At 66.4% G+C, this 25,378-nt stretch overlaps 3 protein-coding genes across 3 annotated transcripts; 2 read left to right on the forward strand and 1 right to left on the reverse strand.

The window, feature by feature from the left end:
- Positions 1 to 374: 374 nt before the first annotated feature.
- On the forward strand, positions 375 to 3,307 carry CHLNCDRAFT_143760 (hypothetical protein; the record flags this gene model as incomplete). The annotated part of the gene is made up of 8 exons (XM_005849085.1): positions 375 to 441; positions 544 to 645; positions 820 to 1,025; positions 1,253 to 2,035; positions 2,208 to 2,271; positions 2,441 to 2,598; positions 2,757 to 2,925; positions 3,060 to 3,307. The coding sequence occupies 8 exons, from the start codon at positions 375 to 377 to the stop codon at positions 3,305 to 3,307; spliced, it is 1,797 nt and encodes a 598-aa protein (XP_005849147.1).
- Positions 3,308 to 12,681: 9,374 nt separating this feature from the next.
- CHLNCDRAFT_143762 (hypothetical protein) lies at positions 12,682 to 13,509 on the forward strand (the record flags this gene model as incomplete). The annotated part of the gene is made up of 2 exons (XM_005849086.1): positions 12,682 to 12,887; positions 13,494 to 13,509. 2 exons carry the CDS (start codon positions 12,682 to 12,684, stop codon positions 13,507 to 13,509), a joined length of 222 nt encoding a protein of 73 aa, XP_005849148.1.
- Positions 13,510 to 15,711: 2,202 nt separating this feature from the next.
- On the reverse strand, positions 15,712 to 16,746 carry CHLNCDRAFT_143763 (expressed protein; the record flags this gene model as incomplete). The annotated part of the gene is made up of 3 exons (XM_005849285.1): positions 15,712 to 15,897; positions 16,286 to 16,438; positions 16,579 to 16,746. The coding sequence occupies 3 exons, from the start codon at positions 16,744 to 16,746 to the stop codon at positions 15,712 to 15,714; spliced, it is 507 nt and encodes a 168-aa protein (XP_005849347.1).
- Between the last annotated feature and the right edge of the window lie 8,632 nt (positions 16,747 to 25,378).

Below are 25,378 nucleotides of genomic sequence, written 5' to 3' on the forward strand. Positions count from 1 at the left end.
GAATGCATTACTCATTCCGCCGCCGGCTCCAGCTGTAATTGTGGACAGTTCGCTTCCCTGGAGGGCCAATGGAGGGCCTGGAAGAGGCGGCGACTGGCAGGAGCCTGGGGTGGTGGCATGACTTCGAGCACTGTCTGTGGGCCCAGACGGCCCATCGCTGGGTGCCTGGGAAGAACAGTCAACTTTGCAAGCCTTGCGGCCAGCTTGCCCAGAAAATGTTGGTGTGGCGCGGTCGGCTGTCGCCGCCTGCCACTGGTGCTGGCACGTCGGAGAAAGGCTCCGCCGCTCTTGCGGCACTCTCTCCGGGTGAATTACCGCTCTTTAGGCTCAGAGCGGGGCCCCTGCCAGCAACCCGCCGACTCGACATTGGACACATGCGGATCCCACAGGGAGAAGAATGGCTGGGACTGGGACCCTTCCGGACGGTTCTGGTGCCCAAGGGTGAGCTCCGCTGCATTCTTCAATGCCCAAGGCGGGTAGGCAAGCGGGCGGAGGGACCGCGCCGCCAACCGCCGCCCGCCGCCAATGCTGCCATCCCCGCAGTGTACTTTTTCACCGTGTCCGCGGGGCTGGTGTTCCTGCTTCCGTTCGTCAACGTCTTCTACCGCGAAATCGGATTCAGCGAGGAGCTCATCGGAGTCCTGTGTGCCCTCAAGCCCTGGGTTGCCGCTCCCGCAGGCACGACAGCCCAGGCATGCTGTTGGGGCTCCCTTCATCGCGCTGGCCCACCACCTGCACCCTTGCAGCACAACAAAGGCTCACCCATCCGGCTGGGACCCCCGCAAATCATGAGCCGACTCGGCGCCGCCGCTGCCGCAGGCTCGCTCATCGTGTCGGCCGCCGACGCCAGCCGCCGCCACATGGCGGTGCTGCTGGCCGTCTACCTGACCGCCTTCATAGGCCGCTCCTTCATCACCTTCTTCACCGCATTCTCCGTCCAGCTGGCCCTGGCGCTGCTGACCGAGGCGGCGGCCAGCCCCATGGGCGCCCTGGTGGATGCAGCCGTCATGGCCTCGGCCACCGATGTGAGCAGGGTGGTGGTGGCTGGTATGAGGGCTGGTATGAGAGCTGGGAGGAGGTGGTGGGAGCGGGCGCGGGGGCTGATGAGAGGAGGACGTCGGCGCCGGGGAAACCGGGCGCCAGCACAGCGACAAGCGTCCCGGCGCTGGCCAGCACCATGTGCCTGCCTCTCGAATGCCTGCCCGCCTTCCCTTGCTGCCCCATGCGCCCCCTGCTGCCCCGTTGTGCGCAGGAGGGCGGTTACGGCCGCATCCGCATGTATGCGTCGGTAGGGTGGGGCCTGACCGCGCCGCTGGCGGGCTGGGTGGTGGCAGCCTTTGGCCTGCGGGCCGCCTTCCTGTGCTACACCTTCCTGGTGGGCGCCTGCCTGCCCCTGGCAGCGCTGATGCCCATGGAAGTGCTGGCCGCGCCCAAAGCGGCGGCCCAGGCGGCGCCGGCCGCAGGCGACGCAGGCAGCCAGCTGTGCTGCCAGGGCGCTTCCTTCGAGCAGCTGGGGCTGGGGTCTGACGGTGCCGGCACCAGGAGCGACGCGGAGAACTTCAGCGTGCACGTGAGCGGCGGCAGCGAGGGCCAGCTCCCGCACCTGGCGACCAAGGAGGGCAGCAGGCACGGTTGCGACGGCAGCGCCAAGCGCTGGAGCATAGGCACCGCCCTGCATGCCGCCCCCGAGCCCCACCACACCCAGGACCCCGGCAGCAGCCCCAGGCCTGTGATCCACCTCGTCGCCGACGCCCGTGGCGGCGGCGCCCGCCTGCTCTCCAGCCCTGAGCGCCCGCTGCTGAGCCCCAGCAGCTGCCCCTCCTCCCCCGACGCCCCTGCCATCGACCGCACCTGGCACACCACCACCACCACCACCTGCAGCACGAGCACCCTGGAGATTGCCGCCGGCCCCAGCAAAGCCCGGCTGGCGGGGCCGGCGGGCGGCCCGGGGCCAGCGGGGGGCGCCCCCACCAGCGTGTGGCGGGGCGTCAGGGCGCTGCTGGGGGATGTGCATGTGGCGGTCTTCTTCTTCTTGGTGAGCGCCCCCTGACTGCCAGCTGGTAGCCACAGGTGCTGTCGCCAGATCAGCGTGCAACCGGCCCCTGCTTCAACAGTGCATTGCGGTGGCGGGGCCCGGCAAGGCGGTGCCCGCTCGCCTCCCAGCCTCACACCTGCCCGCCTGCTGCCGTCCCGCCCCGCCCCGCCAGGCCTTCCTCATGGGCGTCGGCAACGGCGTCATCGGCTACCTCTTCCTCTACCTGGATGAGCTGGGTGGGTGGGGAGGGGAGGCCGCCGGCGCATGTGCCAGTCCCGGTGCTGAAGCCTGGCGGTGCTTGCCGGGCCGGCTTGCCGGGGAGCCTGCTTGCAGCGAGCACCCCTCCCCTCCCTGCTGCCTGGCCTCCACCCTGCCACCCTGCCTTGCGCTGCGCACCCCCCACAGGCGCGTCGGGCACGCTGATGGGCCTGTGCCTGTCCTCCAACTGCGCCGCCGAGGTGCCCGTCTTCTTCTTCTCGGGCCGCCTGCTGGCGCGGCTGGGGGTGGAGCGGGCGCTGCACCTGGCCATGGCCGCCTACGTGGCGCGCCTGCTGGCCTACCTGGTGAGCCTCCCAGCGCAGTTCGGGGCTGTGGCTGTGCCCCGAGGGGGACACTGGTGGGCTTGGGTGTGTGCCTCCTCCCAGCTGGCTGCCCCAAGTTGCCCCCCCGCTTCGCCGCCGCGTGCAACCGGCCCGCCGCCGCTGGCCTGGCGCCCCCGCAGGCCCTGCCCCTGCTGCCCTCCGCCTGGCTGGTGTTGCCCGTGGAGCTGCTCCAGGGCTGCACCTTTGCGCTGGCGTGGTCGGCGGGGACAGTGCAGGTGAAGCGCATCGCGCCGCCGCACCTCAGGAGCACCGTGCAGAGCCTGTTCCAGGGGCTGTACACGGGCATAGGTGGGCAGGTGGACGGCGGGGGTCTGGCCAGTGAGCGCTGGTGCCTCAACCTGCATCCGCGCTTGCTCGCATTCGCTGTCCTGTGTTCACATCGCCCGCCACCACCTCTCACCTCCTCGCCTCACACCATGCAGGTGCTGGCCTGGGAGGTTTGGTCGGGGGGCTGCTGTACGGCTCGCTCGGCGCCTCCGCCCTCTTTCGGACCGCCGCCCTGGCGCTGGCGGCTGGCTGGCTGGGCGCCCTGGCCGTCTTGCGCGTGTGGGGCGGCAGCAGCGGAGGCTACGCTGCCCAGCAGGTGCAGCAGAGTGCCGAGGGGCAGGGGCAGCTGGAGAGGCAGGCCAGTGGAGAAGAGGGGGAGGCTGCCGCCCTGCTGCGCCCCTGACCGCTGCCTCCCGTCGGGCTGCCTGTTTCCAGCGACTGCAAGCAGTGCTGGCGGCTGCTGGACACCCCTTCCAATGACGCTGTTTGCTTCACCTACCTATCTTCTTCTTCTACAGATCTCTTTCACGCGCTGGCTTCTGGGGTGAAGAACTGCTTTCCTTGTGCCTGCTTGTACCGCCTGATTATGTGACGCTGCGGCAGCTGCCATCTTGAGGTGCACATGCAGCCAGTTACAGAGGGACCGGCACAGGGGGAAGCTTTTGCAACGCAGGGTCTTAGAGGGGATCGTTTGAATCTGAGGGCGGGTCAGCCATCGACAGATCGACAGATCAACGTGAAGTCAGATCAGCATTGCACGCATGATCGAGGGAAGCGGGGCAGTCTATAGCTCGCCGCGGCTTGTTGGGGGGGATCGACAGATCAGCAGATGATAAGACGGGTAATCGAGAGATCGATTCAGGCAGATATGCATGCAGGGGGAAGTATTGTGGGGCACCCCGCATAGCTCCATGTTGCTGCTTGGGGCCACGCACCAGCCGTGCCGCTGGGACGCGGCAGCTGGGCACCGCCTCGGCCCACGCTGCGGCAGAAGGCCCTTGGCGCAGGCCTAGCCGGAGCCTGCACACGAGCAGACGTGGCCGACTCACAGCATGACACCCCCACCCCACCAGCAAGAGGACGGGTGCAGGTTACCAGGCCAGCAGTGCTGGTCAGCTGGGATCCAGCAACATACGGCATGCCTGCCAGCAGCTCCCTGCCTGGCCACTCACCGCACTGTGCCTTGGCCTTTGCCTCGGCCTGGGCCTCGCAGAAGCTGGAGCTGCCGGAGCAGGAGGCCTTGGCGCTGGCCTGCATGGACAGCGATGCGTGGTGCAGAGACGATGATGCATTGCACTTGGCCAAGGAGGGTGCAGGTAGTCTGCGGCTGTCCTCTCACCTTTGCCTTGGCTTTGCAGTCGCTTGCTGGCTCGTGCTCGCCACAGTCGGGGCCCATGCAACCACCACCGCCGCCGCCACCTGCACAGATCATAAAGGAACGGAGAGCCAGATGGAGGTGGCAAGCAGCGTTTGGATTGGGATGCGTGGCTGACTGGGCTAAAAGGCAAGGTACTGCTCCCTCCTTCATCATCCAAAACGTTAAAAGCTGGATGCAAAGGGCGTCACCAGGCCTGGCAGCCCCCAGAATCCTCCACTCACCCTCGCACTCTGCCTTTGCCTTTGCTTCGGCCTGGGCGTCACACCAGCTGGAGCTGCCGGAGCAGGAGGCCTTGGCCTTGGCCTGCATGGACACGGCGAGTCGGGCGGGGCGAGGGTGAACCGCTGGCACAAGGGAGGGTGCTGCCTGTTGGGGGCTGGCAGCCTCACCTTTGCTTTGGCCTTGCAGTCATTGCCGCCACCACCGCCGCCGCCACCGCCACAGCCGGGGCCCATGCAACCACCGCCGCCACCACCACCTGGCAGGGCATGAGCAGACGAAGCGGCACGCATTGCTTGGAAGGGTTGCGGCCTTGGCAGGGCCGAGTCAGGAAGGATCCCAAAAGCATCAGGGATGATTTGCTTGCAAGCACCGCCGCGCGCCCGCAGCCGTCCAGCACCAATGCATGCAAGGGCGTCACTGAGCCTGACAGGCTGGGCCACAGCTCCCCACACTCACCCTCGCACTCTGCCTTCGCCTTTGCTTCGGCCTGGGCATCACACCAGCTGGGGCTGCCGGAGCAGGAGGCCTTGGCCTTGGCCTGCGGCAGGGGCAGATCACACGGTTTGCAGCAGAGCGCGGAAGGCCACGCTGCTCGAGGCTGGCAGCCTCACCTTTGCCTTGGCATGGCAGTCGCCGCCGCCACCACCGCCACCGCCACAGTCGGGGCCCATGCAACCACCGCCGCCGCCACCACCACCTGGCAGCGCATGAGAGCGAGAGGGAGCGGCAAGCAATGCTTGGGGCCCTGCCAGGGCCGAGTCACGAGGGATTCCCAAAGTGGGAGGGATAGCTGCTGCAGGCATTTTGGCACGCCTGCAGGCCTTCCAGCCAAAATGCAAGGGCGCCAGTGAGCCAGACTCACCCTCGCACTCTGCCTTCGCCTTTGCCTCGGCCTGGGCGTCACACCAGCTGGGGCTGCCGGAGCAGGAGGCCTTGGCCTTGGCCTGCATGGACACGGCGAGTCGGGCAGGGACATAGATATCGATGCAGGCAAGGCACAAAGTGTGTTTACAAACTGTGGCTGTCCTCTCACCTTTGCCTTGGCGTGGCAGTCGCCGCCACCACCACCGCCGCCACCGCCACAGTCGGGGCCCATGCAACCACCGCCACCGCCGCCACCTGGCAGCGCATGAAATAGAGGACGCAAGCAATTCTTGGAGGGGCAGCGGTCCTGGTAAAGGAAAATGAGTAAACCTGAGGAGGGATTCCCAACAACATGCAACGGCGCCAGTGAGCCTGGCATCTGCCCCATGCCCTGCCACTCACCGCCACACTCTGCCTTCGCCTTTGCTTCGGCCTGGGCCTCGCAGAAGCTGGAGCTGCCGGAGCAGGAGGCCTTGGCCTTGGCCTGCATGTACACGGCGAGTGGGCGGGGCGAGGGTGAACCACTGGCACAAGGGAGGGTGCTGCCTGTTGGGGGCTGGCAGCCTCACCTTTGCTTTGGCCTTGCAGTCATCGCCGCCACCGCCTGCAGAGGTGCAGGAGAGGGAAAGGTTGTGTGCAGGGGGCCAGGGCGCTGCCACTAGCTTGGAAGCAAGCAGAGCACCTGCTGCCAGCAGCTGGCACCAGGCACTAACAGGTCCAGCCCAGTCGGGTGGCAGGCGCCAGGCGGGAACCGCTCACCAGTGCCGCATTTTGCCTTGGCCTTGGCGTCTGCGACAGCGTGGCAGAAGTCTGGGTCGGAGAAGAAGCAGTCGGCCTGGGCCGAGGCGTAGGCGTCAGCGTAGCAGTCCAGCAGGTGGCGATCTGCACGGGACGAGGCGCGGGGGTGGTGAGGGGGGTGGTGAGGTGTATGCAGGGAGAGACCCAGTAGCCAGTGGTGCCAGGGAAAAGGAGAGCAAGCAGCAAGGGCGGCTGTCCACCAGGCACTCACCAGGGGCCAGGCGAGAGTGCACGGGGGCGGCTGCCAGCAGCAGCACGGCCACCAGGGCCGAGGCAGTCAGCTTCATCTTCCCTGGGCTAGCTGGGGAGGAGGTGGCTGGGGGACAACCTTGGACGAGTGCAGGCTCGAGGTCGAGGTAGAACAAAGCCAGGCCTGAATAGAGTGGGGGAGAGCTTAGCATTTAAGCGCTCTCATGGGTGTCTGCGTGGGAACCTTCTCCTGCTTTCCTCTGCCTTCACCTGAGTACCGCCTTCGCCCAGCTTCACCGATGAACAGTGCGACGCAGGAAGTGGGCATTCATCAGATGGGCAGCTGCCTGTCGAGTTTGACAGCAGCGCAAAACACTTAAATGTAACAATAAGTGGTGTGCCAAACGATTTCACAGAGGCTCATGCACATGCCGGCCATGCCGGTCAAGCTCGCGCTGCCCGCGCTGCCGCCAGCTCCCTGCACACGCGCCTGTGCCCGCCCGCCCGCCAGTCCGCGTGTGAGCAGGCTACGCCGCAATACCGTACTGCCCTGCAGCCGCCGCACAGCTTGCCGCCGCCGCCGTCGCCCGCCTCCTGGCCGCCGCCCTCGCCCGCCAGGTTGGCGCAGGCCATGTGGGCGCAGCTGCGGGTGGCCGCCGCCTGCGCCAGCTCCAGCCGTGCGGCCGCGCCCTGGCCCGTCTGCTGCCATCCCTGCTGCATCAGCGCGGCCAGCGCTGCGGCTGGCTGCAGCAGCGGGTGCCAGTGCGGTACCGCCTCCGATGGCGTGATGCCGCCCACCGGCAGGGAGATGCGCATGCTCTGCGTCAGCACATCCCTCGCATCCTGCAGCGCCTGCAGCGCTGCGCCCAGCCGCTGTGCCAGGCTCCCGGCTGCGCCGTTGTCAACCCCCGCCGCGCCGCTGCTCCCAGCACCGTCCAGCAGCGCGGCGCGTGTTGCCTCGGCAGCCTTCAGCAGTGCCGCCACCACCTGGCCAAACGCCTCCAGGCACAGGAGCGCCTGCAAGACAGCATGGGTCGGGACGGTCGGGTGGCGGCAAGGGAGTGGCTCAACACTCAGCAGGCAAACATCCAGCTGCTCCCGTTATGCCAGGTGCTGCTGTCGAAACAAGAGGCCAGCACACCACGCAGCATCATAATGTCGTCCGTGTGAGCAGGCAGCAGGAGCGCACATTCATGTACTCGGGGCCGCCGCTGGCCACAGGCCCGCCGCGGGGCAGCAGGCGGGCGTCCCGCGCCATTGATGCCAGCATTCCAGAGGCGGCCACCGCGATGGCCACCTGCGGCTGCTTGGAGGCCGTGTGGGCCAGGGCGGAGTAGGCGCCGCTCTTGTAGCGGGCATCGCTGTCGCGCAGCCCGCTCTGCAGCAGGCAGGCAGGAAAGCATGCCGCGGACAGGAGGCGGGCAGGCGGCAGCAAGGTTACAGCGCCATGCCAGGCAGAGGGTTGGCAGACGCACGCAGGGCAGCTCCCGCTGGGGGATGTAACGCAGCAGGCAAGCGGGCAGGGTGGGTTGCAGTCCCCAAGCAGCAGCGGGGCTGAGCTGGCAGCAGGCGGGGCGCAGTCCAGCCCGCCAGCCCCGCTCACCCCTGGTGGATAGGTGGCATCCAGCGCAGCGCAGAGGCCGGCCAAGAAGGGAGCGTCGGCCAGCTGCCAGCAGTCCAGCACGCTCAGCATCAGGCTCGACACCAGCGACCGCAGCCCAGGGCTGGCGCCGCGTGCCGCCCGGCGCCGGGCAGCCGCTCCCCGGCGCGGCGTGCCCGCCGCCTGCAGCACGCCCGCCTGCCACACCGCCAGCAGCGCGGTGGCGTGCGCAGCGCAGAGCGCGTCGAGCAGAAGGGGCATGCTGCAGTGGCAGAGAGGGGGAGGGGGAGGGTGGGCGCTGGACCAGCCGAGGCTCAGGCTCAGGGTGCCCCGCCGAAACATGCGGGCGCGCTGCAACATGCGGCCCCAGACCAGCCCACGACCAGCACACCCAGCAGCACCTGCCCTCCCTCCTTGCGGCCCTGCCACCCGAGCAGCGCCTGCCGACCTGCCGGGCGCGGGCGGCGTTCCGTCGCCTCCGCCGTCGCCGCCGCCGCCGCCGCCGCCGTCCGCCCGCAGCGCGCGCTTTGCGAGGCCCATCAGCGAGTGCAGGCTCTCCACCAGATCTTCCCACCCCCCATCCGGCAGCAGGCGGGGCACCAGCGCCGCGCGCCCCGGCTCCGCCAGCAGCCAGTGCACCAGGCGGCAGGCGCGGCTGTGCAGGAACCACAGCTGGCGCGCCAGGCTGGCGGGCACCACCTGCGCCCGGGCGGGCCGCCCCGTCCAGCTGGGCCCGTCTGCGGGGCTGCTGTCGTCCCCCCAATCTGCATCTGCCCAGTCGCCCAGGTCCAGCAGCGTAGAATCCCAGACCTGCAGAAAAAGCGCCTCCGCTAGCTGCATGCCCGCCGGCGGCCGCGCCTGCGCCTCCTCCTCCTCCTCCCCCACCTGCCGCGGCGGCAGCCGCGGCGGTTGCGACCGCGGCAGGTGCGACGCAGCGGGGCCGCCAGCAGCAGCCGCAGCGGCGGTGGCCGCATCGATGTCTGCCAGCCGCGGGAGCAGCCGCAGGCCGGCATCCGCTGCCGCGACCGCCGCTGCCGCCTCCTCGCTGCCCCACACCCCCGAGTTGACCAGTGTGGGCAGGTCAAGCGCTGCAGCAAAGAGCACACATAGCTCCTCGCCGTGCTTGGCCTCCGCTGGCAGCTGCAGCGCAAGCAGGGCGGCCGCCATGGCAGGCACCGCACGAGTCACCTCCCATGCCGCCGCATCCCAGGCGGCGCCGCCTGTGCCGCTGCGCCGCGGGGAGCACTCGTCTCCTGCCGACGCGCTGCCGTCGCTGCCGCCATAGCTGCCGTCGCTGCTGCCGCCGCCGCTGCCGTCACCCTCAATCACAGCTCGCTGGATGCACAGCGCTGCCAGCAGGCCGGCCACAGCGGTCCGTGCGTCCCGCACCAGCCCAGGGGCCACACCGGGGGGTGCAGCGGCAGGCAGCGCCGCCAAAGCGGCGGCGGCGCGCTGCACTGCCACGCCGCCGTCGGGCTGGGCGACGATAGCTGCCAGGCCTTGCTCAAGAGCAGGGCACAGCAGCACTGCCCCTGCCTGCGCCAACTCGCCCAACACAGCCTCCGGCGCCGAGATGCTGCCGCCGCCATCGCTGCGCCCCGCACCGGTCCCGCTTGCGAGAGCGCTGGTCAGGTGTGGGAGGCAGCGGTGCATCAGGGTGCGCACGACGGCCAGAGGCGGCGGTACCGCCGATTCGCTAGCCACCGCCCAATCGAGGTGGTGCTGGCAGGGCTCGCTCGTCAGAAACGCCCAGGTGAGGTCAAGGTAGTCTGCAACCACCCGCCCCTCCAGGCTGGCGCCCTCGGGGCTGCTAGCGTCGCCACCTGCATGGCAAGCAAGAACAAAGGGGAGAGGTGGCTGGCCCGCTCCACCATGCAGCACACGCAGCGGCTGCGGAGCCAAGAGCCGTGGGAGGTGGGCAGTGCGGAGCTGTACAGCAGGAACGACGCGGCAGAGGGACGGTGAGAATGACGGCAGCAGTGGCGGCGGGCGGCGTCGGCGGCTCACCCAGCAGCAGCGCTGTGGACAGGGCCGTCAGCCACGGCAGGGCCGCTGCCAGCGACACTGCAGCTGCAGCACATGCAGGCACTGCCTCGCGCGGCTTCATGGCAAACAGCACAGAGTGCGCCGCTGCTAAGAGCCTGGTGGCCAGCTGGCGGAGCTGCTGCCGCTGCTGGTTGCTCTGCACATCTGCTTGCGGTGTTTGAGCCTCGATGAGAACAGTGAGGGCCTCTGTGCCGGCGCCGCAAACCAGCTGCAGCGCGGGGCCCGCAATGACGGCGGCCGCATCGCGCCCGGCTCCCAGCCTGCGCAGCAGCGTGCTGCAGCCGCAGATGGCGGCGGCGGCGGCAGAGAGCCGGGTGCCGGCTACCAGACTGTGCTGCAGCCGGGCATCCAGCGCCTTCAGTGCCTGAGATACTTCCCTTATCTTGCTGCACAGCGTGCCATGAGTTTGGGCAGGACAAATGGTGAGGTTTCGGGTTTGGTTTCGCCTTCCCGCCCCGCCTTTCGCAATGGCCGCCAGTCACGGGCCCACCTGACGAGCTGCGCCTGGGAGCCGCCACCCACTCCCAGCTCAGCGCCGTCTGAACGATCCAGGAAAGCCTCGGCCAGCCGCCCGAGCTCGTGCTCGCCCCTGGGCGAGGAGGCGGGGGACGCCAGGCTCGCGGCCAGAGCCTCCAGATCGTTTAAAGTTGCATCCATCGCATGCAGGGATAGCGGGAATGACCGCGCCAAGCCTGATTTCTACAGACAATCAACACAAGTCGCCTGCTACGCACGCTGGGGCGGGAGCGGCATTGCCGCCGCCTCAGCCATTTACATGCTCACGAGGCAACGCAGCGCCTGCTTATCATTCAACGCCTGCCACTGAGTGGACACCAGCAGCTTCAAGGGATTGCCCAACCAGGTGGGGATCCCGGGATTGGGAAGCTCAAATAGGTGGGGATTGGGAAGCATTGCTGCAGGCCTGGATGGACTGCAGCAGCAGCTCGTATGTGAGCCGTATTGTGATGATAGCCTTCTCAGGGCTCCGCGATGCCGGCATCGCTCTAGCAGCTCAGCACAGCCCTCGCCGCATTGCTTGTGTCCGCCACGTGTTCAACCAGTACATGGAGGAGGGTTGCACGCCAGGTCGGCAGTGACGTCCGGATGGAAGCCTGCGCGAAGAAAAGGGCAGGAAAATTGACAGTCTGGAGGCAGCCCATGCACACGTGGGCCCACCACAATCCACATGCTGAGCCCAGCAGCGGGGCAAAACCGTTCCCCCGACGAAGGCGTGGATAGAGGTTGGAGTGCAGAGCGCGGCCGGAAAAGGGGTTGAAGCTGTGATACGGGCACCGATTCACTCGCTGTCAGTTGAATGAATCATCGAACTGCACACAGTCCTGAGTTGGCAGGGTCCGCATGTCTCGCTGGCGGCGGTGCCGACGCCAGCAGTAGGCAGGCAGACAATTCCCTATGTGGTGCCCTGTTTGGCTATCTTGCCGCGTTTTGAAGCTGCCGGTGTCGTTCACAATCCAGGAGCGGCCTCAGGCACGCCGCAAACAGGTAGCGATGTCGGTCACGAACGCAGCGCTCCGCTTCCACCCCGCGCACATTGCTGGGCACCCCCGCACGGCCGGCCTGCGAGGCGCAGGTGGGGTGTTGCTCACTGAGTCGAGTTTTTTTGCCCTCGGGTTTTGCCCGCCGAATTCTCCTCCTTAAACCATCAAATCCGCAATGTTGTCTGCACTCTTGCAGGCTGCCTACCGCTGCGCAACACCCGCCTGCTTCGCTCGGCTGCGGCGGCGCCCCCGCCGGTTCAGGCGGGCGCGCACGGCACAGCGCCGCGCTCTGCGTATGCCAGACGCAAGGTGCCGGAACTGGATCATCAACTGCCTGATATGCGGCCAGTCAAGCAGCTGGTTGAGCCCATCTCCCTTTTCATGGCCATCGTGTGCTTCATGTGCGGCGACTTCTACGGTGGCTGCGTGTTTCTCTTTTGTGTCGTCCTGGTCCGGCTGATGCAATGAACTGCGGCGACCGAGAGCACAGGTGGGTGGAGGGGAGTGCAGAGGGAGGATGCATAGGAGAGACAGTGTTTTTGCGAGGGAAACCTGGCGCTGCTGGTTCTCGCTGGCAGTGCTCCCAGCGCTCGCTCCCGAGCTGCCCCTGCTGCGTTTGCGTTCAGGCTGTGGTGGCTGGGCGGCCCCGCCCTCACCGCCCCTCTTCTTGTGTGCACCCTGCATTTCCAAGCATTGTGAAGTGCACGCCGCCTCCGTCATATTTCCTTTAATTGAAGTTGCTTGCTTGTTGCTCAAGGCGTGCAACAATTTTGCCCCCTGTTCTGCAGCTCTGCTGTTCAAGTGGCAATGCCAGTTGAGCTCAGATCTCCGGGCCACAGCTCTCTGGCCAGCGCGGAAGCTTGGAGCGCTGCCATCTCACCTAACCCGCTGACAGTGAGGCTGGCGAGTCTGCGCCGTGACCTCGGCACATGCGCCATGACCTCAGCACACAACTCGGCTGGCAGGGACGTGGGCAGCTGCGGCTGCCTCGCAAGCCGGGGCCGCTGTGGCAGCGCTGGCTGCGGCGGGCAGCCAAACTCTGGAACAAGACGCTGGATGAGCGGCCTGGCAGCCTGTTGCAGCAAGCGCTGCAGTCCAGCGTGCAACTCGCTGACGGCGGCCACCCCCTGGCACAGCAGTCCTGGGCTGCCCAGCTGGCGTCCGGCCTCGCACCGGCCGGCATGCAGCTGGACCTGCAGCAGCCAGCGCCTGTTGACCTCGGCGAGCAAGGGAAAGCTGCCCAGCGCCGCCAGGTGACGCAGTTCCAGGAGGCGCTGGCGAAAGGCGGCGCCAGCCGGCTGGAGCACTATGTGCACAATATGGTGGGCGCCCTCAACATGGCGCCCGCAATGTTTGGGCAGCGCGAGATGTACCTGGATGCAATACGGTGTCGGCAGGACCGCGAGGGGCTGGCACAGCTATGCACCGGGTCGCATTGGGCGAGGAAGAGACCCGCCGCTGGTCGCAGCGCTCCCGAGACCAGGGAGTTTGTCCTCACTGCCACATCGGCGTTGAAGGTGCCCCCCACATGCTGCTCACCTTCCCCCTTTACGCCTCGCTGCGCCTCGACTTTCCCGACCTGTTTGCCCCATCCTCCCCACCGCTTCCTCCGCCGAAAACCGTGCCGCCTCGCCTCCTTTGCTGCCGCCTGTCACCAGCGTTGGCAGGCCGCCACCACTGCGCTGCCTGCGTTCTCACCCTGAATACCACTCTCCTGTTCACTCCCTTTGCTCTTACCGCACCACACCAGCTCTACTGACCTGCAGTACTGTCTGCTCGCTCACGCACTGAACGCTTAATGTCCTTACGAACACAAAAACGCAAAAGCATAGAATATGTGAGGCTGACCGGCAGCATCAAAGCAGGTCAGATAGCAGGCGCTGGGGCTACAAACTGTATGTAAAGTGAATAATACAGCAGGCAGTCGCCCCTCCCGCAGGCAGCTAGCTGCGCCAAGTGGCTGTGCCGCTGCCGCCGCTGCCGCCACTGTCAGGTACATCTTCTGCTAGCTTGGAGTACCTTAAATTGGCTGACCAGGCCTCCCACGCCTCCTCGCAGCATTTGGAGACAGCTACCCCCGAAACAATTGTGAACAGCGCATCGATTTGATGTACTAGAGGGGCGGGGAATGGCAGGCCGCATCCTAACGCTATGCGGCATGCAGCGACCACAAACTTCCCAGTCAACGCCACTGGAAAAAGCAGCAGCAGTACCTGCTGCAAGCGTGTTTCCCTAAAGTAAACCTGCTCTGCACCGGCTGTCCTGGCAGCTTCCAGGGGCAAGGAGGCCTGCAGCAGGTGGGGAGCAAGGGGGATGAGGGAGAGGGGCGGGGGGAAGGGGCTGGGTCAGGGGGAGTTTGGGCGTGCGGGAAATGGTTCTCGATGGAGACTGCGAAATATTCCCATGCTGGAGATTGCCACATACCAGGCTGTTGGCCCCAGAGCTGACCTGCAGTGACGCCATCTGCGCAGCGACTGCTGAGTCACGTGTCAGGCTGCGCTGCAGCACCCCGAATGTTGCCCACATTATATACAGCATTGCTGCCAGCAGCAGCGCACCCAGCAGCAGCACTGCCGTACCCAGCAGCACTGCCGGCTTGGCTGCCAGCAGCCCCGCTAGTGCCTGCCACACATTGAAGGCAAGCACCCATGGCAGCACTGGCAGCACTGCCGGGGCCATGCCGATAGCTGCTGTCAGCGAATGCGCCAGAGTCGCGACCAGTGTGGCTGCCCGCTGCGCCAGCGGCACGCCTGCGCCGCCGCCAGGCTCAGGCTCGCCTGCCATGGGTGGCTCGGGCGGGCTGCCGCCGTCGCTGCTGCCGCCGGTGCTTGCTCCCAGGCACCGACGCGGCCCGGAGCGGCGGCACAGCTGCTGCACGCTGTGGGGTGCCAGGCTGATGCCTGCAGGGGCGAGACCAGGAGGTGGTGGGGTGGGTGTGAGGCGAAAGAGTGCTGGCGATGAAGACCACAGGCAGAACAAGCTGCTTGACTCCCACCCATGCTGCTACGCCGCAGGTGACCTTCAACAGCCCAACCCCAAAACCTGAGCGCCCACAGCTGCTGCCACCTACCATCTGCGGCCGTGCTTGGGCGCCCGACAGAGGCACGAAGCATGGAGCGGGCGACAGCGCGAACGCCGGCGCGGCGAGGCTGAGCGGCAGGGCACCGCCCGGGCGCAGTGGTCATGCAGGACGATGCGATGGGCCGCCACATGGCTTCTGTACACTGCATGAGGCAGGGGGGAGCCATGCATGGTCGAGCAAAAGTTAGCCGGGGATTGCCAAAATGGGAGCCAGCCGTCAGGCGCGGCGGCAGGGGCCGCCGTTGGCAGGAAGCAGTGCCAACTGGCCATGTGCGGCCGCTGACGCCGGCCTGCCAAGGCAGGAAGCTGTGCCAGCTGGCCGTGTGCGGCCGCTGACGCCGGCCTGCCAAGGCAGGGAGCCGCTTCCCGGCCGGCTGACAGCCTCTGTGCGGGCATGGGCGGCGTCCAAGGCAGAGCATGGCCCTGGGGAGGGCAGGGAGCCTGGGCAGGGGCCTGGAGGCGCCGCTTGTCTCCCGACCAATCCCTGGTCGCTTCTCTGCCCCCTGCTGAGCCTGCCTGCTGGTGCCTGCTGCCCCCATCCGGATCCACTCGCCTTACCACGCGTCCAAGGCACTCGTTTCCAGACAGCAGAACGCCAGACAGCAGTGCACGCCTCGATCACCAGGTTGTAGTGCAGGGAGAGCTGCACAGAAGAGGGAGCCAGGGGAGGAGCAGGAGAGGAGCAGGCATGCTCACCATGTGGGCGGCGTCACCTGTCCTGTCGCCATACCTTTCTTCACTTGACAAATGAAGTTCGACGAAGGGTAAGCAATGTGTCAGGCATTGTGATCTTAAGGGGGAGGCACAGCAGGTCAACCTGGATGGGTGGAGTGCTGCTGGCGGCTGGAGGTAAGTGGAGCGTGGGTCTTTGGGGGCAGGGGTGGTGGGTTCAATGCGATATGGGCAAGGGTACAGAGGTGGGCAGAGCACTGTTGCGCGTGCACACGCCGCTGCTGCACGGGTCGCGGCGGCAGTGCCAGCCGTGCCTAGGCCTCAGTCAGCGCCTGCCACATGGGGTCGGCAACGGGCACAAGGCGCCAGGCCGACAGCGGGTACGCAGCCATGCCCAGCACTACGCCTTGCTGTCCCGCCCGAAGGAATGCCCAGCACGCGCAGCAGCACATCAGGCGTCAGCACGACCAGGCCAGCAGGCGATGCTTGTGTGTCGGAGGCAGCTGCAGCGGCCGCTGCGCGGAGGAGTCGCGGTACCCTGCCAGCCCCAGCGTGCGGGGCACAGCGCTGAAGGCGGGCGGGTAGGAGGCGTGGCTCACCGGACTGCAGGCCCTGGGGCTCGTGCTGCGCTGCCTGTTAGCCATCTGCAGGGGACCAAAGAGAGAGGTGAACGCACATCAATGATAAGTATCAACAGCAGCAGCAGCAGCAGCGACGAAGCGACGCAACAGCTGTTACTGAGCACAGCCTGGCCGGTGCAGCAGAGAGCTGCTTCGTCGTGCATGCAACGCTGCTGCCGCTCAGCTGACACAGATAGCAGCAGAGATGCATACAGCACAAGCAGCCACCCAGCGTGCTGATGCCAGGCCCAAGATTCCGCCCACCTGCCACTGCCCTGCGGCTCCAAGAGACGCGCCCAGTCGGGGTGCTCCAGTGGCAAGATGTTGGAATGGGGACGCGCAGAGGGTGAGGATGTCCCTAAAGACATCGGACACGGGGAGGGTGCGGCAGCGGGTGGGGCAGCAGCCGCACGCCACCATCGCCTCGACTGTGCGCGGCAAAGTGGTCGTGGCTGGCAGCCAGCTTGGCGTTGGAGGCGAGGGCGATGGCCGCCATGCCCTCGCGATCATATGATGCATCGGAGATACCCGCTGCGCTGAGGACGGCGTCCACTTCTATCGCCAGCTGCAGTCAAGGCGGGGCAGGTAGACATGTTGGCAGCGAGGCTGGTAAAAACAGTCGAGCACTCGGTTGAAGAAGCAGGCGAAGGCGTCATGGCGGTCCAGGGGCACCGCCGCCGCGCCACAGCAAAGGTACGACCGCACCTGCTCCCACCGTGAGCCGCCGGGGCAGAAGCCCAGGTACTTCTTGCTGGGCGGCGCACGCAGCCGCGCCAGCAGCGGTGCGTTGTTGCGTGTGGTGCAGCCGGCTGCCACAACCGCATCCAGCACGCTGGCGTCGCAGGTGGCTGCAGCAACTGCGCCAGCTCCCATGCGCTGGTAAAGTGCTCATCGGGGTTGTTATCTTCAAGCGCGATGGTGTCCTGTGCGCCCGCCCGCAGCGCCCGCTTCGCCTCGACGTGCTGCAGCCGCAGATGGCGGCGGCGGAGGCAGAGAGCCGGGTGCCGGCTGCCAGACTGTGCGGCAGCCGGGCATCCAGCGCCTTCAGTGCCTGAGATACTTCCCTAATTTTGCTGCACAGCGTGCCAGGAGTTTGGGCAGGACAAATGGTGAGGTTTCGGGTTCTGTTTCGCCTTCCCGCCCCGCCTTTCCTGGCCGCTCCTTCCCACTCACGAGCCCAGCGCCTGGGAGCCGCCACCCACTCCCAGCTCAGCGCCGTCTGAACGATCCAGGAAAGCCTCGGCCAGCCGCCCGAGCTCGTGCTCGCCCCTGGGCGAGGAGGCGGGGGACGCCAGGCTCGCGGCCAGAGCCTCCAGATCGTTTGAAGTTGCATCCATCGCATGCAGGGATAGCGGGAATGGCCGCCAGCCTGATTGCTACAAACAAGTGTTGCCCGCTATGCACGCTGGGGCGGGAGCGGCATGCTGCCGCCTCAGCGATTGACATGCTCACGAGGCAACGCAGCGCCTGCTTTCCATTCAACGCCTGCCACTGAGTAGACACCAGCAGCTTCAAGGGATTGCCTAAACAGGTGGGGATCCCGGGGTTTGGGAAGCGTTGCCGCAGGCCTGGACGAACAGCAGCAGCAGCTCGCATGTGAGCCGTATTGGGATGAAAGCCTTCTCAGGGCTCCGCTTCGACGGCATCAGATGCAGCAGCTCAGCATAGCCCACGCCGCATTGCAGGTGGCCTGGGGCCACCCAGCATAGAACCGCTGCCCCACAGGCTGACTGCATCCAGGCTGCTGCCAGCTGGAGTGCCGACACCGAGGCCAGGCCACAGCGGCTCGCCAGGTGGCTGCCAAGCTCTCCCGTCTGGTCTTCCGGCGGCGAGGGCGGTGCCGCCACGTGTTCCCTCAGTACATGGAGGAGGGTTGCACGCCAGCTTCGGCAGTGACGTCCGGATGGAAGCCTGCGCGAAGAAAGGGGCAGGAAAATTGACAGTCTGGAGGCAGCCCATGCACATGTGGTCCCACCACAATCCACATGCTGAGCCCAGCAGCGGGGCGGAACCGTTCCCCGACAAAGGCGTGGATAGAGGTTGGGGCGCAGAGCGCGGCCAGTTTGAAGCTGTGAGATGGGCACCAGTTCACTCGCTGTCAGTTGAATGAATCGTTGAACTGCACATAGTCCTGGAGCGGCACGATCTGCATGACTCGCTGGCGGCGGTGCCGACGCCATTGTAGTTGGCAGGCAATTCCAGATTTGGTGCCCTGTTTTGCATACTTGCCGCGTTTTGAAGCTGCCGGTGTCGTTCACAATCCAGGAGCGGCCTCAGGCACGCCGCAAGCCGGTAGCGATGTCGGTCTCGGTCACCAACGCAGCGCTCCGCTTCCACCCCGCGCACATTGCTGGGCACCCCCGCACGGCCGGCCTCCGAGGCGCAGGTGGGATGTTGCCCACCTTGAGCCGAGGGTCCTTGAGTTTTTGCCCGCCCTAAGTTCTCCTCCAATAAACCAGGATCCTTCCTGTTGTCTGCACTCTTGCAGGCTGCCTACCGCCACGCAACACCCGCCTGCTTCGCTCGGCTGCGGCGGCGCCCCCGCCCGAGGGGGTGTCGCCCGCTCAGTGCGCCCCCGCACAGGCGGGCGCGCACGGCACACCGCCACGCTCTGTGTATGCCAGACGCAAGGTGCCGAAACTGGATCATCAACTGCCTGATATGCGGCCAGTCAAGCAGCTGGTTGGGCCCATCTCCCTTTTCATGGCCATCGTGTGCTTCATGTGCGGCGACTTCTACGGTGGCTGCGTGTTTCTCTTTTGTGCCGTCATGGCCCGGCGGATGCAATGAGCTGCACCGACCGAGAGCACAGGTGGGTGGAGTGGAGTGCAGAGGGCGGATGCATAGGAGACAGTGTTGTTGCGAGGGAAACCTGGCGCTGCTGGTTCTCGCTGGCAGTGCTCCCAGCGCTCGCTCCCGAGCTGCCCCTGCTGCGTTTGCGTTCAGTGTATCGCGGCTGGGCGGCCCCGCCCTCACCGCCCCTCTTCTTGTGTGCACCCTGCGTTGCCAAGCGTTCTGAAGTGCACGCCGCCTCCATCAGTTTTCCCTTCAAGTTGTTTGCTTGTTCCTCACCCCGTGCAGGAATGTTACCCCCTGCTCGGCAGCTCCGCTTTTCACATGTATATCCTTGGGCAATGCCGGCTTGCGCTCACAGCTCCGGGACACCGCTGTCTGGCTGGCGTGGAAGCTTGGAGCGCTGTCATCTCACCCCGCCCTTGACAGTGAGGCCGGCGAGCCTGCGCCACGACCTCGGCACACAATTCGGCTGGAAGGGCTGGGCAGCTGCGGCTGCCTCGCAAGGCCCCCGCATTCATTCCCATTCCCTCAGAGCTCAGCCGGCATTGACCCTCTTCAAATCCTCTGCTTTGCACTCCTGGCTTGCATGTCCCTGCTCGCATCCTCACTCATCAACATGTCAACTGCCTTGGCAGCTGCCCTGTGTTTTGCAAGCTGCAGCTGCTCTTTGCAGCCCCCATCCCCTCATCCACTTCGCATACCACGCAATTGCGTTCTTTTCTCCTGCAGACGTCTGCACATACCGATTTGTTCACATGTAACCGACTTGCCAGCATGCACAGAAGACATGGGTTGCGCACGTATCCATTTGGAGCGCATCAGACGAAGCTGCATGAGGAGTTTTATTGGAAAGAACCTGTCTGATGCTGGCCCAAGGAACACCGCCAACCATGGTATCGCAGGGGAGGAGAAGGGCACGCCGGCCGGCGAGCAAGCGCCAATGCCACGACAGCCTGAAGACACACCATTTGCACAGCCGGAGACAGGCAGGCACGGCCCGTGCATGCTGCAATGCTGCGTACGTAGAAGCATCAACAGCCCGCTGGGAGGTGCGACGCAGTGGGCAAGCGGGCAGGGTGGGTTGCAGCCCGCAGCCCGCAAGCAGCAGCAGGAATGAGCTGGCAGCAGGTGGGGCGCAGTCCAGCCTGCCTGCCCCGCTCACCCCTGGTGGATAGGTGGCATCCAGCGCAGCGCAGAGGCCGGGCATGAAGGGAGCGCCGGCCAGCTGCCAGCAGCCTAGCACGCTCAGCATCAGGCTTGACACCAGCAACCGCAGCCCAGGGCTCGCGCCGCGTCCTGCCCGGCGCCCAGCAGCCACGCCCCTGCGCGGCGCGCCCGCCGCCTGCAGCACGCCCGCCTGCCACACCGCCAGCAGCGCGGCAGCGTGCGCAGCGCAGAGCGCGTCGACCAGAAGGGGCATGCTGCAGCGGCAGAGAGGGGGAGGGGGAGGGTGGGCGCTGGACCAGCCGAGGCTCAGGCTCAGGGTGCCCCGTCGAAACATGCGGGGGCGCTGAAACATGCGGCCCCAGACCAGCCCACGCCCAGCACACCCAGCAGCACCTGCCCTCCCTCCTTGCTGCCCTGCCACCCGAGCACTGCAGGTACTGACCTGCCGGGCACGGGCGGCGTTCCGTCGCCTCCGCCGCCGCCGTCGTCGTCGCCGCCGCCGTCCTCCGCCCGCAGCGCGCGCTTTGCGAGGCCCATCAGCGAGTGCAGGCCCTCCACCAGATCTCCCCACCCCCCATCCGGCAGCAGGCGGGGCACCAGCGCCGCGCGCCCCGGCTCCCCCAGCAGCCAGTGCACCAGGCGTTAGGCGCGGCTGTGCAGGAACCACAGCTGGCACGCCAGGCTGGCGGGCACCACCTGCGCCCGGGCGGGCCGCCCCGTCCAGCTGGGTCCGTCTGCGGGGCTGCTGTCGTCCCCCCAATCTGCATCTGCCCAGTGGCCCAGGTCCAGCAGCGTAGAATCCCAGACCTGCAGGAAGAGCGCCTCCGCTAGCTGCATGCCCGCCGGCGGCCGCGCCTGCACCTCCTCCTCCTCCTCCCCCACCTGCCGCGGCGGCAGCCGCGGCGGTGGCGACCGCGGAAGGTGCGACGCAGCGGGCCCGCCAGCAGCAGCCGCAGCGGCGGTGTCCGCATCGATGTCTGCCAGCCGCGGGAGCAGCCGCAGGCCGGCATCCGCTGCCGCGACCGCCGCTGCCGCCTCCTCGCTGCCCCACACCCTCGAGTTGACCAGTGTGGGCAGGTCAAGCGCTGCAGCAAAGAGCACACATAGCTCCTCGCCGTGCTTGGCCTCCGCTGGCAGCTGCAGCGCAAGCAGGGCGGCCGCCATGGCAGGCACCGCACGAGTCACCTCCCATGCCGCCGCATCCCAGGCGGCGCCGCCTGTGGAGCTGCGCCGCGGGGAGCCCTCATCTCCTGCCGACGCGCTGCCGTCGCTGCCGCCATAGCTGCCGTCGCTGCTGCCGTCGCTGCTGCCGTCACCCTCTATCACAGCTCGCTGGATGCACAGCGCTGCCAGCAGACCGGCCACAGCGGTCCGTGTATCCCGCACCAGACACGGGGCCACGCCGGGGGGTGCAGCGGCAGGCAGCGCCGCCAAAGCGGCGGCGGCGCGCTGCACTGCCACGCCGCCGTCGGGCTGGGCGACGATAGCTGCCAGGCCTTGCTCAAGAACAGGGCACAGCAGCACTGCCCCTGCCTGCGCCAACTCGCCCATCACAGCCTCCGGCGCTGAGCTGCTGCCGCCGCCATCGCAGTGCCCCGCCGCCACGGCCAGCCGACCGCCGCTTGCAAGAGCGCTGGTCAGGTGTGGGAGGCAGCGGTGCATCAGGGTGCGCACGACGACCAGAGGCGGCAGTACCGCCGATTCGCTGGCCGCCACTCAATCGAGGTGGTGCTGGCAGGGCTCGCTGGTCAGAAGCGCCCAGGTAAGGTCAAGATAGTCTGCCACCACCTGCCCCTCCAGGCTGGCGCCCTCGGGGCTGCTAGCGTCGCCACCTGCATGGCAAGCAAGAACAAAGGGGAGAGGTGGTTGGCCCGCTCCACCGTACAGCACGCGCAGCGGCCGCGGAGCCAAGAGCCGTGGGAGGGGGGCAGCGCAGAGCTGTACAGCAGGAACGACGCGGCAGAGGGATGGTGAGAACGACGGCAGCAGTGGCGGCGGGCGGCGCCGGCGGCTCACCCAGCAGCAGCGCTGTGGACAGGGCCGTCAGCCACGGCAGGGCCGCTGCCAGCGGCACTGCGGCTGCAGCACATGCAGGCACTGCCTCGCGCGGCTGCATGGCAAACAGCACAGAGTGCGCCGCTGCTAAGAGCCTGGTGGCCAGCTGGCGGAGCTGCTGCCGCTGCTGGTTGCTCTGCCCATCTGCTTGCGGTTTTTGAGCCTCCCAGGGCCTCTGTGCCGGCTCCGCAAACCAGCTGCAGCGCGGGGCCCGCAATGGCGGCGGCCGCATCGCGCCCGGCTCCCAGCCTGCGCAGCAGCGTGCTGCAGCCGCAGATGGCGGCGGCGGCGGCAGAGAGCCGGGTGCCGGCTGCCAGACTGTGCTGCAGACGGGCATCCAGCGCCTTCAGTGCCTGAGATACTTCCCTTACCTTGCTGCACAGCGTGCCATGAGTTTGGGCAGGACAAATGGTGAGGTTTCGGGTTTGGTTTCGCCTTCCCGCCCCGCCTTTCGCAATGGCCGCCAGTCACGGGCCCACCTGACGAGCTGCGCCTGGGAGCCCACTCCCAGCTCAGCGCCGTCTGAACGATCCAGGAAAGCCTCGGCCAGCCGCCCGAGCTCGTGCTCGCCCCTGGGCGAGGAGGCGGGGGACGCCAGGCTCGCGGCCAGAACCTCCAGATCGTTTGAAGTTGCATCCATCGCATGCAGGGATAGCGGGAAATGACCGCGCCAAGCCTGATTGCTACAAACAAGTGTTGCCCGCTATGCACGCTGGGGCGGGAGCGGCATGCTGCCGCCTCAGCGATTGACATGCTCACGAGGCAACGCAGCGCCTGCTTTCCATTCAACGCCTGCCACTGAGAGGACACCAGCAGCTTCAAGGGTTTGCCTAAACAGGTGGGGATCCCGGGGTTTGGGAAGCGTTGCCGCAGGCCTGGACGAACAGCAGCAGCAGCTCGCATGTGAGCCGTATTGGGATGAAAGCCTTCTCAGGGCTCCGCTTCGACGGCATCAGATGCAGCAGCTCAGCATAGCCCACGCCGCATTGCAGGTGGCCTGGGGCCACCCAGCATAGAACCGCTGCCCCACAGGCTGACTGCATCCAGGCTGCTGCCAGCTGGAGTGCCGACACCGAGGCCAGGCCACAGCGGCTCGCCAGGTGGCTGCCAAGCTCTCCCGTCTGGTCTTCCGGCGGCGAGGGCGGTGCCGCCACGTGTTCCCTCAGTACATGGAGGAGGGTTGCACGCCAGCTTCGGCAGTGACGTCCGGATGGAAGCCTGCGCGAAGAAAGGGGCAGGAAAATTGACAGTCTGGAGGCAGCCCATGCACATGTGGTCCCACCACAATCCACATGCTAAGCCCAGCAGCGGGGCGGAACCGTTCCCCGACAAAGGCGTGGATAGAGGTTGGGGCGCAGAGCGCGGCCAGTTTGAAGCTGTGAGATGGGCACCAGTTCACTCGCTGTCAGTTGAATGAATCGTTGAACTGCACATAGTCCTGGAGCGGCACGATCTGCATGACTCGCTGGCGGCGGTGCCGACGCCATTGTAGTTGGCAGGCAATTCCAGATTTGGTGCCCTGTTTTGCATACTTGCCGCGTTTTGAAGCTGCCGGTGTCGTTCACAATCCAGGAGCGGCCTCAGGCACGCCGCAAGCCGGTAGCGATGTCGGTCTCGGTCACCAACGCAGCGCTCCGCTTCCACCCCGCGCACATTGCTGGGCACCCCCGCACGGCCGGCCTCCGAGGCGCAGGTGGGATGTTGCCCACCTTGAGCCGAGGGTCCTTGAGTTTTTGCCCGCCCTAAGTTCTCCTCCAATAAACCAGGATCCTTCCTGTTGTCTGCACTCTTGCAGGCTGCCTACCGCCACGCAACGCCCGCCTGCTTCGCTCGGCTGCGGCGGCGCCCCCGCCCGAGGGGGTGTCGCCCGCTCAGTGCGCCCCCGCACAGGCGGGCGCGCACGGCACACCGCCGCGCTCTGTGTATGCCAGACGCAAGGTGCCGGAACTGGATCATCAACTGCCTGATATGCGGCCAGTCAAGCAGCTGGTTGAGCCCATCTCCCTTTTCATGGCCATCGTGTGCTTCATGTGCGGTGACTTCTACCGTGGCTGCGGGTTTCTCTTTTGTGTCGTCCTGGTCCGGCTGATGCAATGAACTGCGGCGACCGAGAGCACAGGTGGGTGGAGGGGAGTGCAGAGGGAGGATGCATAGGAGAGACAGTGTTTTTGCGAGGGAAACCTGGCGCTGCTGGTTCTCGCTGGCAGTGCTCCCAGCGCTCGCTCCCGAGCTGCCCCTGCTGCGTTTGCGTTCAGGCTGTGGTGGCTGGGCGGCCCCGCCCTCACCGCCCCTCTTCTTGTGTGCACCCTGCATTTCCAAGCATTGTGAAGTGCACGCCGCCTCCGTCAGTTTTCCCTTCAAGTTGTTTGCTTGTTCCTCACCCCGTGCAGGAATGTTACCCCCTGCTCTGCAGCTCCGCTGTTCACATGTACATCCTTGCGCAATGCCGGCTTGCGCTCACAGCTCCGGGCCACGGCTCTCTGGCCGGCGCGGAAGCTTCGAGCGCTGTCATCTCACCCCGCCCTTGACAGTGAGGCCGGCGAGCCTGCGCTGTGACTTCGGCACATGCGCCACGACCTCGGCACACAACTCGGATGGAAGGGTCGTGGGCAGCTGCGGCTGCCTCGCAAGCTGGGTCAGCACGCCCCCGCATTCATTCCCATTCCCTCAGAGCTCAGCCGGCATTGACCCTCTTCAAATCCTCTGCTTTGCACTCCTGGCTTGCATGTCCCTGCTCGCATCCTCACTCATCAACATGTCAACTGCCTTGGCAGCTGCCTTGTGTTTTGCAAGCTGCAGCTGCTCTTTGCAGCCCCCATCCCCTCATCCACTTCGCATACCACGCAATTGCGTTCTTTTCTCCTGCAGACGTCTGCACATACCGATTTGTTCACATGTAACCGACTTGCCAGCATGCACAGAAGACATGGGTTGCGCACGTATCCATTTGGAGCGCATCAGACGAAGCTGCATGAGGAGTGTTATTGGAAAGAACCTGTCTGATGCTGGCCCAAGGAACACCGCCAGCCATGGTATCGCAGGGGAGGAGAAGGGCACGCCGGCCGGCGAGCAAGCGCCAATGCCACGACAGCCTGAAGACACACCATTTGCACAGCCGGAGACAGGCAGGCACGGCCCGTGCATGCTGCAATGCTGCGTACGTTGAAGCATCAACAGCCCCCACAGCAGCGGCAATTTCAGCGAGGGTCGGCGGAGCAGCTTGCGGTGGCCACGGCGTTGCTGGCTGGTGGACATGGACAGCGAGATGCCGGCTGCTTGCTTGAGAGGGTTTACAGTCCGTATTAGCAAGAGCGGCAAAAGCAAACTTGCAGCACAGACTTACTATAGAATTGGGTGGGGCTGAAACGGCAGCATGTAAAGCAGGTCAGCTGACAGGCGCTGGGCTGGCAGTGTGTATTGCTGGCAAACTGGATGCAAACTGTGATGTAGAGCAAAGGCTGCAGCTGAAAACAAACCGGTGGTGGTG

Source organism: Chlorella variabilis (genome assembly GCF_000147415.1).
Source record: "Chlorella variabilis unplaced genomic scaffold CHLNCscaffold_6, whole genome shotgun sequence".
Taxonomy (NCBI): Eukaryota; Viridiplantae; Chlorophyta; class Trebouxiophyceae; order Chlorellales; family Chlorellaceae; genus Chlorella; species Chlorella variabilis.